The 15,200-nt window shown below is 42.6% G+C and overlaps 1 protein-coding gene across 1 annotated transcript in view; it reads left to right on the top strand.

The window, feature by feature from the left end:
• Positions 1 to 15,200, top strand: part of SPATA16 (spermatogenesis associated 16) — a 126,781-nt gene that overhangs the window by 108,961 nt on the left and 2,620 nt on the right. The window contains exon 10 of the mRNA XM_014938797.1: positions 4,778 to 4,861. Coding sequence (XP_014794283.1) covers positions 4,778 to 4,861 — 84 coding nt within the window. The remainder of the gene's footprint in view (positions 1 to 4,777; positions 4,862 to 15,200) is intronic.

The raw sequence follows: 15,200 nt of genomic DNA, 5'->3' as shown, positions 1-15,200 counted from the left end.
CATTATCTTAAAGGTGCTGGATGCCATATTGCTTATAGCATTACCTGCGCAAATATACATGCTGATAAGCCTCAAGGCACGGAACTCAAAGGATAACTGTGGGGTGGTTTTTTTCATGATTCCCCTGTAACCTGCTTTGCTTTTCCTGGGAAAACAGGACCGGCTCTGCGCGTGTTCCCGTGGGATAGAGAAGTTGCATTACGCCAGCCTCCTCGGCCGCTTGCAGAGAGGCCAGGAACAGTCCCAAACGATTAATCAAGCCATGGCTGAGCTAGCAACCGTTCCCTACCTGCAGGACGTCAGTAGGAAGGATGCCAAACTGGTGAGTATTTATTCCTAATACTTTGTTTTGGCCTTTCGAGGCAAGGGAGGGAAGGGCTGGGGCTGAGCGCCGCGCTGCAATTTGCCACAGAAGTCATTTTTGCAGACCTTAAAGTAGTTCTAAAATCCTACTGCAGTGCCTTTGTCAGAGGAGGTGCTAATCACCTGCAAGGATGACTTTTATAGAACCAGCATGACTCATCTGTAGGCATATTTTTAAAACCTCTTCTTTTCCCCCAAACCTCCCCAAATCAGTCTGGGAAAATGATTGCAATTATTCAGATGGTGCTACTTTAAGATATCTAACATCAGGAGCCACCTGCAGCAAAAACTGGCCGAATCTGGTTAAAGCTGAGGAGAAGGGGGGAAAGCAGAGAAAAGATTTTCTTGCCTGGCTCCATCTACAACTTACTCCTTGTCCCTGAATAAACCGATTTACCTGCTCTGCTTCTGTTTTCTCTTTGTAAAACAAGGGCAGAGATGGTAGCAGGCCTGTTGCAAGACTAGAGTCATTAACAGCTTGATAGTATATGGATAATGGGCAATCGGAGAGTGCCTTGTGGTTATTCTTCCACAAGGTTTTCTGGTGGGGAAGGGAGGGAGCTCACATACATGCAAATTTTAAACATTTTCATTCTAGCAAAAGGAAAAAAAAAAAATAAAGAATTCCCTCCACTGTCCCTCCATTTCAATGCAGTCCAATTTTGCTGATCCAACTTCACTAAAAAAAACTTTTGGCTTTCCCCAAAAGCCAGTCCCTTGACGTTTGTTTGCAGCCCTGCAAAGCTCCTAAGCTCTGTAGAATTAAAGCTTCGCGGCGGCTCGCTTTAGGGAAGAGGAGCAGCGGCCCGCAACCGCGGGAGGTGCCTGCCAGGCTTTGAAGTCTGGGCGCGAGATAAGGGGAACCGACATGGGGAAGAAGCTGTGCTATTAAAAGGCATTCTCCTTTTGATGCAAGTTTTCTGCTATTAAACTGCAGCAGGCCCACGTTTGAAGGCTGACTAAAGGGTCTTGAGTTATTGGTACATATTTCAGAGGTGGGTTTTTCTCCAGGGTTCACTATTTTCAGTACATCACACGTCCGGCACAGGCTATTACGTTGTTGCCTGTATCTTCTTGTGTCGTAATCATACGCCTGACCTCCCTGGAAAGCTTTTTGGGGAAGGTTCTAGACCACCCAAGACAAAGGTCTTCAGACTCTTAGGGGTAGGGCTGGGCAGAACGAGGGTCCGTGCTGGGAGATTTAAGTGACAGATTGTAAATCTTTCAACAAAACACATACGCTTTGTTTACTGAGCCCAAGGTAAAAATTATTTTTAAGAGAATAAAGGCGGAAAAGCTCTACCAGTTACCCTGTCCAAAGCATTAAAATGTATTAATTCAGTATTCATTTATTTTTCTTTGTCCTGTCATCCTGCTGTGAAATATATCTGTAGTCGGCAAGTGCAAATGGAGGCTCGGATGCTTTGTAGCTAGAATATTTTAGTGAACTTCAGGCACCACAGCGTTAAGGCACAAGACTGCGAGCAAAAACTTGCTGAGGGGCTCTACCAGGGAGTGATTAATGGGCTTTGCCTTTCCTGGTGGCACCAGAATAGCACGGGCTCCTCATGCCAGCAGGGACCATTACCCTACCACACCGAGCACACAACGTTGCTGCCCAACATTGGGTCTGCACACCCAAACCATCCAGGGAGAGAGTGAGAGATCCTCATTTGCTCAGCCTGCCTGTCATCCTCCTCATTTCACTGGGGTCCAGGCTGGATGAAACATCTGAGGGACTGGGCTGTACTGGTGTGATTCATCAGCCCTCACTGGATGCTCCAGAGGCAGCCCCTCCACGTCCATGGGGTCAGAACAGCAGCATCCAGGCTGACTCCATGTGCTTCAGCAGCATTTCTAAGAGATACCTAAATTTTTCCATGAGGGAAACTGAGCTGGCCAAATTCTAATCTCACTTGCACTAATAAAAATTTAAAGTAACTCCTCTTCAGGGTCATTCTGACTTTACGTTGGTAAAACTGAGATAAGGCTTTATGACCAAGCCAGGCAGTTAAATTGTGTGAGTTAGGAAATGCTAAAGATGCCAAACGTGTATTATCACATACAGTATAAGTTGTAGAAAGTTTAAAACACACCGAATTTATAACAGTGCAATTTGGACTGCTACAGCAAGGATCCCACAGGCATTTCAGTTATAAACTTTTCTGTGCAAACACCTTCCTGTAACTAAATAAATAGAGTCCTAATCTACAGCACAGAGACCCTCAACTGAGGCCTTTTTAGATCAGTATTTATTCATAGACCCTGGAAGAATAAAGATTTCAGTTAGCTTGGACAGTTGAATACAAGTGGGGAAAAGCCCTGAAGAAAGTCTTTCCAAGGTTTATGATTTCACTGTCACCGTATTTGTGCATCATAAATCAAGATGAAAGCTTGCTAAAAAAGCAAAAATCCATTTCAATTTAAAACCAAATGAGGACAAGATATTTTTTTAAAAGGCGGCATTTTTCCTTGGAGGGGATTTTCCAAAAAATATCAGCTTTGGGAGAATTAACGTGGTTTGCCAACTGTCCACTCCCGTAGCACGCGCATTTTCCCTGCCAGTAGAGCTGGTGAAAAACTTTGGGCGGTAAAAATGAAAATCAGAGCTCACACCGGGCACTTTTCCCTGGGCTCTACCAATAGCAGTGACACATTAATTGGAAAGTTTTCTAGTTTCAACTTCTTGCCCAAAGCAATGAAGTCTCCAGCCTGGATGTCCTGTGATGTCCTGGTCTCTGCTGCCCCGGTGGCAGAATCGCTCCAAGAAAAGCGATGGAGAAATCCTCCCCTTCCCCTGACCGGTTCCTCCTCCGCCTGGTTTGACGCAGGATCTGTGCTTTGCCCATTCTGCCCTTAATACCCTTAATCTCTGGGCTGTGTCTATTCTGGATTCACAGGAGGAGATTATCTGTCATAAAAGTATTCTGATGGAAAATTTCTGACAGGTTCTCGACTCTTTTTGCATTAAAGTCAGAGGCAGAAATTTGCAGTTTTGTTTTTCATGAATACTGATGCATGACTTAAAAAAAATATAAAATAAAAGTTTTCATCAAAAGTTTGGACCAATAAGATTCAACTTAATGGCTGGACAAGCCCAGGGAGATCAGGCTGGAACCATCCGTAGCAAATGTATTTAGAGATTCAAAAGAAGATTCCTGCATCCTTTTTCCAGTGTTGGAACATGAATAATGTTAACTTCAAAAACCTGAACGTGAAGGTAAACTTGAGGAAATACAGATCTGCTCCTTAACCGCAAAGCAGCGTTTTTATATCTTGCACAGATGAGTTTAAACACTGGTGTTTTAGGTTTCATCACCTTATCTACCCATATTAGACTGCTGCCTGTCCAGGTACTGAAAGAAGAGACAATTTCTCTATGAGGGCTTACGCCGACCGGTCTATACAGGCTTTTAATGAGTAATTCATTTGGGAAGAGGAACCAAAAACTATTGTCTGAGTTCACTTTAACCAGCTAAACATTTTCTAATAGACCTAATAGAGCACAGGAACTAAATAAGCATTTCTCCTAAAAGCCAATGCAACATTTTCTAATAGACCTAATAGAGCACAGCGATATCACAGGAACTAAATATGCGTTTCTCCTAAAAGCCAATGATAATGGCTGCTCACAGGAGGAGACCCTGGACCCCACCCTTGTCTCTCCATCACTGATTTAAGAGCAATTGAAACATCTTCAAGTGTTTGGGAAGGGTGCAATATTAGGACAAAGCTGGAAGGGTACTGGAGTGAGGCAATACTACAACTAACCTGAATTTTAGCCTTCCCTCTAACACTCAGGACTGATTAGCAAGTATTTTCCTACAGCTTCTTTTTATAGTTTACACTAGAAATTGTCAGCCTTGTTTTTATGCTCTGTTATGCTGAATGATGGGGAGAAGGGAGAGTTTGCCAGAGAAAAAGGATAGTAAAAGCAAGGAAAATGAGCTCGATACTTCCAGCTACAGTAAAAGCATCTCAGCTTTAGTGTTGTCCTCTTGTGAGGTTTTACATGCTGCCTTAAATTATGATACATTAGCCTTGGGAGAAAATACTAAAAAGCATTCATGTACGACACAGAATATCCCAGACAGCTAAAGAATGAAATATGGAGCCCTTATTCTTTACAACCCAAGTCTTCCCTTTACTAAGTATAAACATTTACTGCATTAAAACGTATAGGCTTAAATACAAATTTTCCAAAGGATTTTTTCCCATTGTTAAGTATTTTATACCCACAATAATACAATGTAATGGCTGAAGCAAAGACGAGGTGGCAGTGCTCATTGTGTGAAAGATGAGTAATAAAATCATCAGCGTACAAATGATTTTTTAATTAGGTTTTAATCTGTGTATTTAGAGAAGTTATTTCTGTGTGAATTCCACACTGATAATTTTTATCTTGGTGCCACAGCTGCAGTCACTAATGGCAGATGCCATGGACACCCTTGAAGGAAGAAGAAGTGATAAAGGACGTGTGTGGAATAAAATTCAGAAGGTAAAAACCTGCAGCAAAGGGCAGGAGAGTGTATTGTTCCTCGGGGAGTGAATGTCCACCTGAGTCATAGCTGTTCAAAAGGTAGAAAAGAAAGTAGGTGCCGTTTGTGTGCCTTGAACTCTGTTAGTGCTCAGGCACCAGCCACAAATACATATTTATTATTTGCTTTAGCCCCTACGGTTGATCTTTGTCCATGTTAATAGCCTCATGTGGTTATCTAATGCAAAAAAAAAAACCACAACCCACCACCCAAACAACTGAATAGCTTATTTTTAGCTGATAATTATATTTCTCTTCCATCTTTGTCATATGGGGTACTGTGCTAATTGGGCTGGGGGGGTGAGTTGTTAGGGAATAAAATTCAGCCCATCAAATTAGGTCCCTTAGTGGAGCTCAAACAAGGCTTTGGTGACGCGAGAGGTAAGAGACATGTAAATGCCTTTCTGGAGTCTCTGCACAGCAACCGGTCAATTTAATTCCTAAAGGATTTGTGAAATGCTGGGAGTTTCGCGTTGGCTCTCTGTACAGAGGAATCTGACCCCACGTAATGAATAACAGGTCGGGCTGGGATGTAACAGGAGCATCTTACATTTTTTAAAAAGTCTTTCAAACCAGAGCAAATCACAGCTCTGGGCATTCGACACCACCAGCATCCAGCCACTTCCCAGGAAAAGGCTAGTGAGACATCACCAGGAAGGGAAGATGTTGGTGATGGTTGAGAGCATCAGTCTTACCCCGTGTCTTAGGGCTCCCTCAGATCCCAGACGGACACCTGTTTGCCCTGGGTTGCACCTGGAGAACAAAGGGATTGACTTTCTGCACCGGTGGGACTTGAAGTTGTCACTTTGAGATTTAGGATTTACAGAGAGATCTCAGGGAAGATCCTCAAAAACCAAACCCTGGCTGTACCAAGCCAGTGTAACCAGGATGAGCAAAGAGACAGAGACATCTGACACAAAGCACAGGTGTGGAGGGTCAAGGTATTTTCATAGTCCTTGTTCCCAAGTGATTTGAATTAAAATCTCAGAAGGCATCTCCTCTGAGAGAAAGCCTGTGTAGGTGTGTTGCCTCAGTTAACTCTCAGATCAGTGGCTCATTATAAACTTTTCCAAGTACAGAACGTTTTCAGAAAGTAACCAAAACCTAAATGCCCCAAATTATAGACAGACTGGGTTTCATCTCTTTCAAACGCTCGTGAGGCAAAACAAAGGATTATTATTCACACTGCTTTTACATCACACCAGGATAGTCTCTAAATCTCTCACACCTACCTACAGATACCATGAGAATCTTTTGCAACACAAATGCTACATATGATATGCAGTTATATATATATTTGTACAATTGCATACATATCTCCTGCCAAATATAATAACGATTGCTAACAAGATGAATGCAAGGAGCCAGTGACATATTCACAGTTTTCCAAAGTTTTTCCAAAAGTCAGGATTTTAATCAACAGTGAGGTGTTTGAATATCCAGCCTGATTTTCACAACCCTGAAGGAGCTCAGTTCAGAGGCTGCTGAGAAAGGATCGGGGCTGAAAGTTAGACCAAGTACCCAGATACCTAAATATTAATTAAAGGCTCATTGAAAGTTGGTTGACGGTACCAAAAAGATCCCCACATATTTCAACAGATACTGGCTAATATTTCATTGTAAATTAAGTAAAACATAGTATTTCTTTCAGTATATTCATATGTATGTACGTATCTCCTTTGTATTTCTCTGGATACTTTTACTTTCAGTATAATCTTAATGGAAACCAGGCTAACATTTAAAAATGGACTGGTATCCCAGATTACGCCACACAAATCTGTGCATAATTCAATATTGGCAAACAAAATTTGCCAATCCATGAAAATCTGCTCTCTGCCATTTTAAAATTTGTCACTTCAAAATTTGTTCGCATTCTGAACATAGTTTCACATTTCACTTTTTCACAACTCAATTGGATTTGAGGCGTATAGTTCCAAGCAGAACTCACTGTTTGTCTCATAATACGAAAATATTTTTCTATATTATATCAGAACAAAGAAATGAAAAACATCATCAAATATTTCTTTGCTACTTTACTTTTTTCCAAAATTCAATTTCAGCACATAGTCAGCATGTTCTTAGAAAAAAAAAGTCTCTTTTAATAGAGGAGACAGGAAAACGCTCAGGGAGCTTGGGGTGTTTTTTGTTGTTGGTTTGTTTGTTTTGTGTTGCGGGTTTTTTTTTTTAAATCAGCTCTAATTAAGAACGTTACGCTAGGTTAAAGAACTCTAATACATTATTAAGAAGGAGGATTAAATCTGATGATTAAAAATTGATGTGGTGTGGATTACTGCATGTCACTCCTGCTAGAACCATTTCCAAAAGTTGTAAAAATTGATGTGGTGTGGATTACTGCATGCTAGAACCATTTCCAAAAGTTAAGTATTTCTCCGGTCGCTCACTGCGTGACGCTGGTTGTAGGAGCCTACAAAGAACCTTCACATGGATCTAGTTACAAGGTAGTTATTTGTATTTTTGCTATTGAATTCATTTACATATATTGGAAAGCGAAAAGGAACATAAAGGAGTTTATACGACCAGCTATAAATGTCAGACTCCGGGAAGCTGACAGCTACGCTACCACCAATGAAGTTCAGCTTTTGCAATAGAAACAGCTGTTGCACCTAATGAAAGCACTCAACATTTTTCTCTAATGCAGCGGAATTATAGCAGCGCCGATTTTCCAAATGGTTAAAGGGTCTGTCAGAATTGCCATTACAAACCACCGTTTGCAGAATTTTATATGCCGGAGTCAGCCATAAAAAAAAAAAAAAAATCATTCAGGCTGAAACCTAACATAGGAGGGCACAAAGCCTGACACCCAAACACTTTTCCTTTTGTCACGGTGGAGGGCTCATCAAATTAGTCTGAAATTAATCTGGGCCATTTTGAATTTACAGGACTGACAAAGAAGCAATATACGAGTAGCTTTGAGTGTTTTGGGTGCTGCGCTGCTCATCCAATTCACTTACAAATTTATGTTTTTAAGGGAACTAATTCATCAAATGGGCTAATTATTTTTGGAAGCTTTAAATACAAAGGAATGAAAAATGACCTCGTAATTAGCTAGAGAAAAGAGAACATCACTGCACAGAAGATGCCTTACTCAGTGTTACCAGGCTACAGACTCTCCAGCCACCAGGAGACCTGACCCAGGAGAGCCCAGATTACCTTGGGAGATTAAGAAACATCCTCCTACAGAGGCTTTACCCACGTACTAGATACCCCTAAAGAATGCCTCAGAGGCAGGAAAAATGTGTTGAGTCAGTCTCTCAAAATCCCTTTCTGCAGGGTTTTACTGACACTTTTCCTTGCAGTCCCCTGGATAAAACGTGAGCTTTGTATCAGCAATTTGGGAAAAGAGAAACCCTGGTCTAAGACCTTTCAAGCAATTAACAGAGGGACTGAGTCCTGGTCCACTTCAGGACCATGGGCACTCCAAAAATAATTTTTACTGCCTTCTTTCTTTTTATAGTTGTCAGAAATTCCCAAACTGAACTTGCTGGTGGCCAGGCTGCTGGGTTATTAGAGGATTCAAGGCACCGTACTAGGGCTCAGGGATATTTCTATTTCAGTTACTGGCTCTGTCCAAATTGTGTTATAGGCTGAGTTGCAAATGTATGTAAACATCACACCATCAGCATGTCATGAGAACAGACTTCTCTGAAGCCCCCCTTATGAATGGGAGTCCCCCCTGAAGCAGTCAATAGGAAATGCTATGGGAAAAAGCATCAAACCTCCTCTTCTAAAGAGGCTTAAGTCTTCACCGGTGAACAGAGCTAGAAATGTATTTTTGCTTGCTGGATTTTAAAGTGTAAATTCACTTCTTAATTCAAATTATTGTTTTACCAAGACTGACATAGCCCCGTGGTTTGAGCAATGGCCTCTAATGCACAAAGCTCAGCAGGAATGAACAGGAAACTTCCAAGACTGAGGGGAACTAACCTGATAGTTTGACTCCATCCAACCACCGAGTCTTAACCAAGAGAAGATACTACCATAGTAGCCAGGTCTGGCCATTATTGACTAGTTTCTTTGCCGACAGCGCTACATGTGACATAAGTGACCTCTGCTGTGAACTTGAACCTTGGGATAAGGAGTAAAGCTTGGTCCTTGGTATAACTCAAGGAACCAGGTCTCTGCGTGGCCATTGCAGGACTCCAGAGCAGCTACAGACAGGGAGAGGGGTTTAGAGTATCTCAGATACATAAAACAGCAGGAAGGCTCCTCCATTCCTCTACAGAACCCTTGTTTCTCTGCAGTCTTGTAAGAGGAAAAATAAAGAAATAAAGAAGAGATTACTTTCCTATCTCATAAGAATAAATTCATTAATAAAGCCCCACAATATTGTTACAGTGAGAGGCATTTCATTAAATAAATAGATACTTTAAAGCCTATCAACCAGAAACTTTTGACATCCAAAGAGAGGAGAGCCAAATAAGCGCAAGTGCCAGTGTAGCTCTGCTTCCCCTGTGAAGATAATAATGTAGTTCTGCTTTTCCATTTAGCCCCTAGGCTTTCCTAGCAGTTTCATAGGATCCTCTTACCATCATTCGAACAGCCAAAGGATAGACAGGAGTTGGCAAATAAACACTTTCCTACACTTCCACATGTGAGACACTTCATAAAACCTTCACATCTGAGTTTACCTCAAGGGCATCACATACTTTGCAATTTAGATAAGTTATTATGCCCATCATTTGCTGAGCTCAGTGGAATGCCTGTTTCATAAATCTGAAAGCAGAGCAAACACGGATGAGTGAATAAAAGAACAGATGTAACTTACATAAGGATAAGTATATAACAAAAGCTGCACTAATGTATGTGAATATGAAATGAAGGAAAATTAGCCTAACATATTATATAATATTTTAGCCAGGCACACAGACTTTCAGGAGTTGACCTCTGCTTACTACGTCTCTGCCTTCTGCAATGGCAGGGGAACACTCTCTGATGAACTGTGCTCTTCCACTGACATTATCTCTTAATTGAAAATCAAGCCATGGAAAAGGGCCATAGACTTGCGAGGTTTCGGTCAGCCCGGGGAGCGAGGAGGGAGATTCATAGTGTGTGGATGGAAAGTGGACGTGCTGCTGAATAGCATTAGGTGGCTCCTACGACAGTTATTCCACGTGTATGACTTTGTAACGTCTCATAAAGTCACCCAAGCCCGTGCCACGGCCACCGTGAGCCGTGCTGGCTCTCAGAGCACACAGGCTTCAAAAGTTGATGAGTTTTGTTGAGCTCCCTTGAGTGAACTTGGCTATTCCTGAAGTAATAGAAGGGAAACGGCTCCTGGTTTGCTCTCACCTCGGGGCTGTGATGCAGCCACGTGTTTTACCAACGCATGGACCTATTGTGTAAAGGGAGCAGGAAGCAAAGGATGGGAAAGGGTAGGAAAAGCACATTTTCTGAAATAGGAGTGGAAGTCTAATGTGTAACATCTAACGCAGAATGAAGTCAGAAAATCCAAATCCAAAAGGAAAATAATGTTAGTGGCACCAATTCAGGTAGAATGAGAGTGAAGGAAGAGCAGAGCAGAGCAACCAAAGAGCAACGAAAAAATTTTTGCTAAAGTTGATCAACGATTGGCTTCATGGTAAGATTAAAGAAGGAACATTAAGCCATTCTGGAAAGAATTAACTCAGTATCAGCAACAGCCTTGAGAGGGACAAGAAGAAACTACAGCAGAGGTTTCTAACCTGGCATTGAGTGACTCTCTCAGACCAGGCAGAGGAAGTTTGGAGAGTGCACGAGCAGAAACTGAGAGCTGGCCCACTGAGTCTGAGGTGGTACAAAAGAAACATAGGCAACCAAAGAGTCCCATTAATAAATTCAGCCTCGCTGTAAGGACAGTAAAAGTGTGACAGCATTCTCAGAGCTCTTTATGCAAGAGAGAGGTGACAATGGGATTTCAGAAGTTATCAATACTCCTAGTCCCGAAAAATCAATTCCTGTCCTTGTGAGCTTCTGGTTCTTTGTGTTTCACACAAGAGAAGAAACGATGCCCCAGCAAGATGCCCACATGGCCCTCAGCTACACTGGAAGCAGCAATTGCATCCTCCCCGTTTCCCACCCTCCAGACACCAGTATCTAATATAAAGCTGAGCTATTTAGTGACCACACACTAAAGAGCTGTACCCTCCTGAGCACAGCCAGACCAGCATTGCAATATAAAAAACAGAGGCCATGACTCTAAGAAACATTGAGCTACAATGGATTTCAGAAGTTATCAATACTCCTAGTCCCGAAAAATCAATTGCTGTCCTTGTGAGCTTCTGGTTCTTTGTGTTTCACACAAGAAAAGAAACGATGCCCCAGCGAGATGCCCACATGGCCCTCAGCTACACTGGAAGCAGCAATTGCATCCTCCCCGTTTCCCACCCTCCAGACACCAGTATCTAATATAAAGCTGAGCTATTTAGTGACCACACACTAAAGAGCTGTACCCTCCTGAGCACAGCCAGACCAGCGTTGCAATATAAAAAACAGAGGCCGTGACTCTAAGAAACATTGAGCTTTTTGGGTACACGAGGTTTTATCCAAGTCTGAAGCAGATGTGGGAAGTTTCAAGTTTGCTGTTCCGTTTTTGGGTACACGAGGTTTTATCCAAGTCTTCCACACCAGAAGGAAAGTTCCTGTACATAAAAGCACGTTTCTTTTCAGATAAATCAGTTGGTCTAATAACAGATATGATCTATACCAGTCATTCTTAGACCATCAGAGCTTCAAAGAAACACAGCTAATGCTACTGGGAAAGAGTATTTTGTTATGAGAACAGCTTTGGTCTATTCCACCAAGCTATAAGGTGCGATAAGTCACTGGAATAATTTTAAATAACAGCAAATCTAGCAACTGAGCAGTAAATGTCCTAAACATTGGAATAATGTAGCTGCTTGTGGCTGCCTGGCAGTTAAATCACGGGCAATTCTGGGCATTAACAATCCCCGCATAAGGATTTAGATAAACATTTCGCCAGCCCTTGCTAATCAAGCTGTCAGTTATGAATGAGCAGGCTGCTTACCTGCTGCCCTCTACCAGAGAAGGTCTCCAGCCCTATAAACACTTGCTACCAGCTATCGTTACTGCTGTGAAAAATAGCACCAGTCAAGAAGACTGCTCATAGTAAACACTGCGCTGGGCAGTGATTTCAGGAGAGCCTATAAAGTACAAAAGGACCATCTGAGTTGTTAAGTAGTAAATATAATTTATTACCAGCATCAATATTATTTCTTATTCAGTTCCTCATCAGCAATTAATACTCTTTCCTGCATCTCCTTTTAGCATTGGAGCTCTGCTAGAGTGCTAAGAACCTACTGGCAAACACTGGTTTTCCATGTTTCACTGAATTCATTCTTCTATGATAGAAACGCACAACGGCGCTGTCTGTCAGACTTTTTCTTCTAAAGACGGTGTGTGCAAACGAGGCATGTGAAAACACAGAGATGGAGCATGAGGGACAACATATTTATGTTTGGCCTGGGCCTCAGAAGCTATGAAGGTTTCTCGAGGCAGGTCCAAGGCAGGAATTGCGCAGTCGGTTGGGTTCCATCCCCAAAAAAACCCCTCTCCCTTCCAAAAGCAACCAGAGCAGCTCCAATGCACTTCACTTAACACACTAATAGTAAAATCATGATTATTTTTTTCCCCCAGATACTGAGCAACCTTTGTTGTAACAGACCTTAATGGAAGGTACAGATTGGGGTTTCATTTTTATTAAAATATCGGTAGCTTTTCTCAAGCATATATTCAGCTTTTCCTCCTTACTCTATGCAGCCATCCCCGCTTACTCAAAGGCCCTTCAAGTGCTGTTCCTTTGGTTATATTCAATCCAAAAAGTGCTTTAGCAAGTAGCTCTGGGAGACAAAGGAAAACGTTGAGAGGCACTTCATGTTTAAAGGCAGCTCATTTGCCTCCTGTTACTAATAGCTCCCAAGTAATAAAAATAGATTCCGTACGCCAGAAAATCCTTTTAGCCATTACGTGTTATTTATAGCTCCTGCAAATATTTCCAAAAGCACCTGTTTCCTATTTGAGACCGACTCCCCCCATTTGCATTGGGAGTTAGGAAGTTTGAATTTGTAGGCATTATAGAGAATGTATTCACATGGATCCTTGAGACCCACATACTTTTATGATTTTCCAGTTTATAGAGTCTGCTTGCTGCTTATCTACATTTTTTTTCCTACACAAAGTTATTTTCCTACCCAAGTTTTTCCTTGAGGAATCCCGGCTCTTTCTAATTTCATTCTAAACTCTTTAGCAGGTACTATAACTGATATTTCGTATTTCTGTTCAGATTCATACTGATCTTTTTAAAAAGGCATGCGTTTTCAAGTTAGTTTGTGAGGAGAACAGCTCCCCCAGTTTTGGATGAGCCACGAATCTTCCTTTGGACCATCAGAAAGGCATCAAACATGGACATCTGTTCCTTTGAACGGCCCCCTCGTAAGCTCTTTAGCAGGTACTATAACTGATATTTCCTATTTCTGTTCAGATTCATGCCAATCTTTTTAAAAAGGCATGCGCTTTCAAGTTAGTTTGTGAGGAGAACAGCTCCCCCAGTTTTGGATGAGCCACGAATCTTCCTTTGGACCATCAGAAAGGCATCAAACATGGACATCTGTTCCTTTGAACGGCCCCCTCGCAGCAAAGGTTGACAAGTTTCATGACATCTGTGGCCCATCAGGACTTGGACAAAACCAGGCTGGATGATGGATGGTATCACAGTGTTCCCTCATCGTAGCTGGTACATATCACATAATTAGGAACCGTATGTGGGACGTCTTATCCCGATGAGCGCATAGGAAGGGCAAAGACTATGCTGGTGTTGTGCTATTTCAGGGCAGAACCAGATGCATCCAGGCAAGTTCAGAAGTGACTGGCAGGGCATTACTAGAAATGCAGTACGTGCTTCAGAGAAGGAGATGGGAGCTTCCCATAAAGCCCTGCTTTGAGGAGGAGGTTGGTCTCGATGACCTCCAGAGGTCCCTCACACCGAAATCGTTCGGCGATTGTAATTCAGCTGCAGCCAGCAAGTGCTGCTTCTATATCCCCCCCGTTGCCAGCAAATCCATCAGGATGGCATCCCAGAGCAGGACTTGGTGCTCACAGAGGAGACTCTCTCCCCTTCATCCATCACTGGACAACACGCACAAAAGGGCAGGGGTAGAAATATTTTTGTATGCTCCAAGCCAGGCCTGTGGCGTTCCTTATCTTTGTGTGGATCAATGTCATGTCATTTCAAAAACTCCTGTAGGTCTGAAGCACATCCTAAGCCAAAGGGAAACCGTGTTTTGCCCCACCTGATGAGACCCTCTGCAGTACATCCCTCCAGCCAACCCTGTTGCCTCGTTCTTACCCAAAGAGCTCCATGTTTTCATTGTGGACACAAAATGCATTAGACAAGTGTCCCAAAAGCAAAGGTATTTACAGATTCTGCCCAACCTTCGAGAAGAATGTAAAACCATTTCAGTTAAGAAGGAGCTGATCGTCTCGGTATCCACATGGACCACAGATCCATCTTCTCCCAGCAAAGTCAGAACTAGAATTCAGAGCAGACTAATTGTCTTACAGTCCATCCAGGTACTCCTGGTGCACTAATTATGATTTTCACCTTCTCACTCCAAGTCAGAATGGTGGATCAGAGCATTAGGAGGTGGGGAAACACAATCCAAATAGTGCAAAGGACTGACCCGACGATATCGATCTCTGCGCAGGTTGGGATCGGACCCAAAATGAGCCTCCTGTGAACCACGGGCAACACCAGTTATGAATGCTCCACTGGGAACCAGTCCTGCAGGGCTCCTCGTTGGGCTTCAGTGGCTGCAGGGTTTGACTATTTCACCTGGGATTCGGTCTCATCGTCACCCTGTGGCCAGTTACTGCTCTGCTTGGGAATGAGTCACAACTCTTTCCCAAAATCCACATTTCTTCAGCAGCTGTGGCTCTGACACGAATCACTAAAACCATGTCCTTCTACCTACTCCCATCCGCACAGATTCCTATTTCAACAGTTATCGAGGAGTGGGGGGGAAGAAAAAGAGCAGAAAAAAAAGAAAAAAGAAGGAAGTGAAGCTATTGATTTGAAAAATTTGCATTTCCCAATGAGAAGCCCCGAAGGTGGCTCACCACAGCCAGGCAGCAGAAGAGCGGGCGCGGGGAGGCTTTAAATCAAGGCAAAAAGGCAGAACATAATGCTTCCAATTTACTTTCTTAAAATGAAATGTGCAAGCTAAAAAGCCATGAATAAGCACTACCGAACGCTGCAGCCACCGCAAAGAGATTTTTAAGCCATTGC

The sequence above is a fragment of the Calidris pugnax genome, unplaced genomic scaffold, assembly GCF_001431845.1.
Source record: "Calidris pugnax isolate Ruff unplaced genomic scaffold, ASM143184v1 scaffold52, whole genome shotgun sequence".
In the NCBI taxonomy this organism is placed as follows: Eukaryota; Metazoa; Chordata; class Aves; order Charadriiformes; family Scolopacidae; genus Calidris; species Calidris pugnax.
The sequence above is the reverse complement of the archived record's forward strand: the minus strand, read 5'-3'. Positions and strand labels throughout refer to the sequence as shown.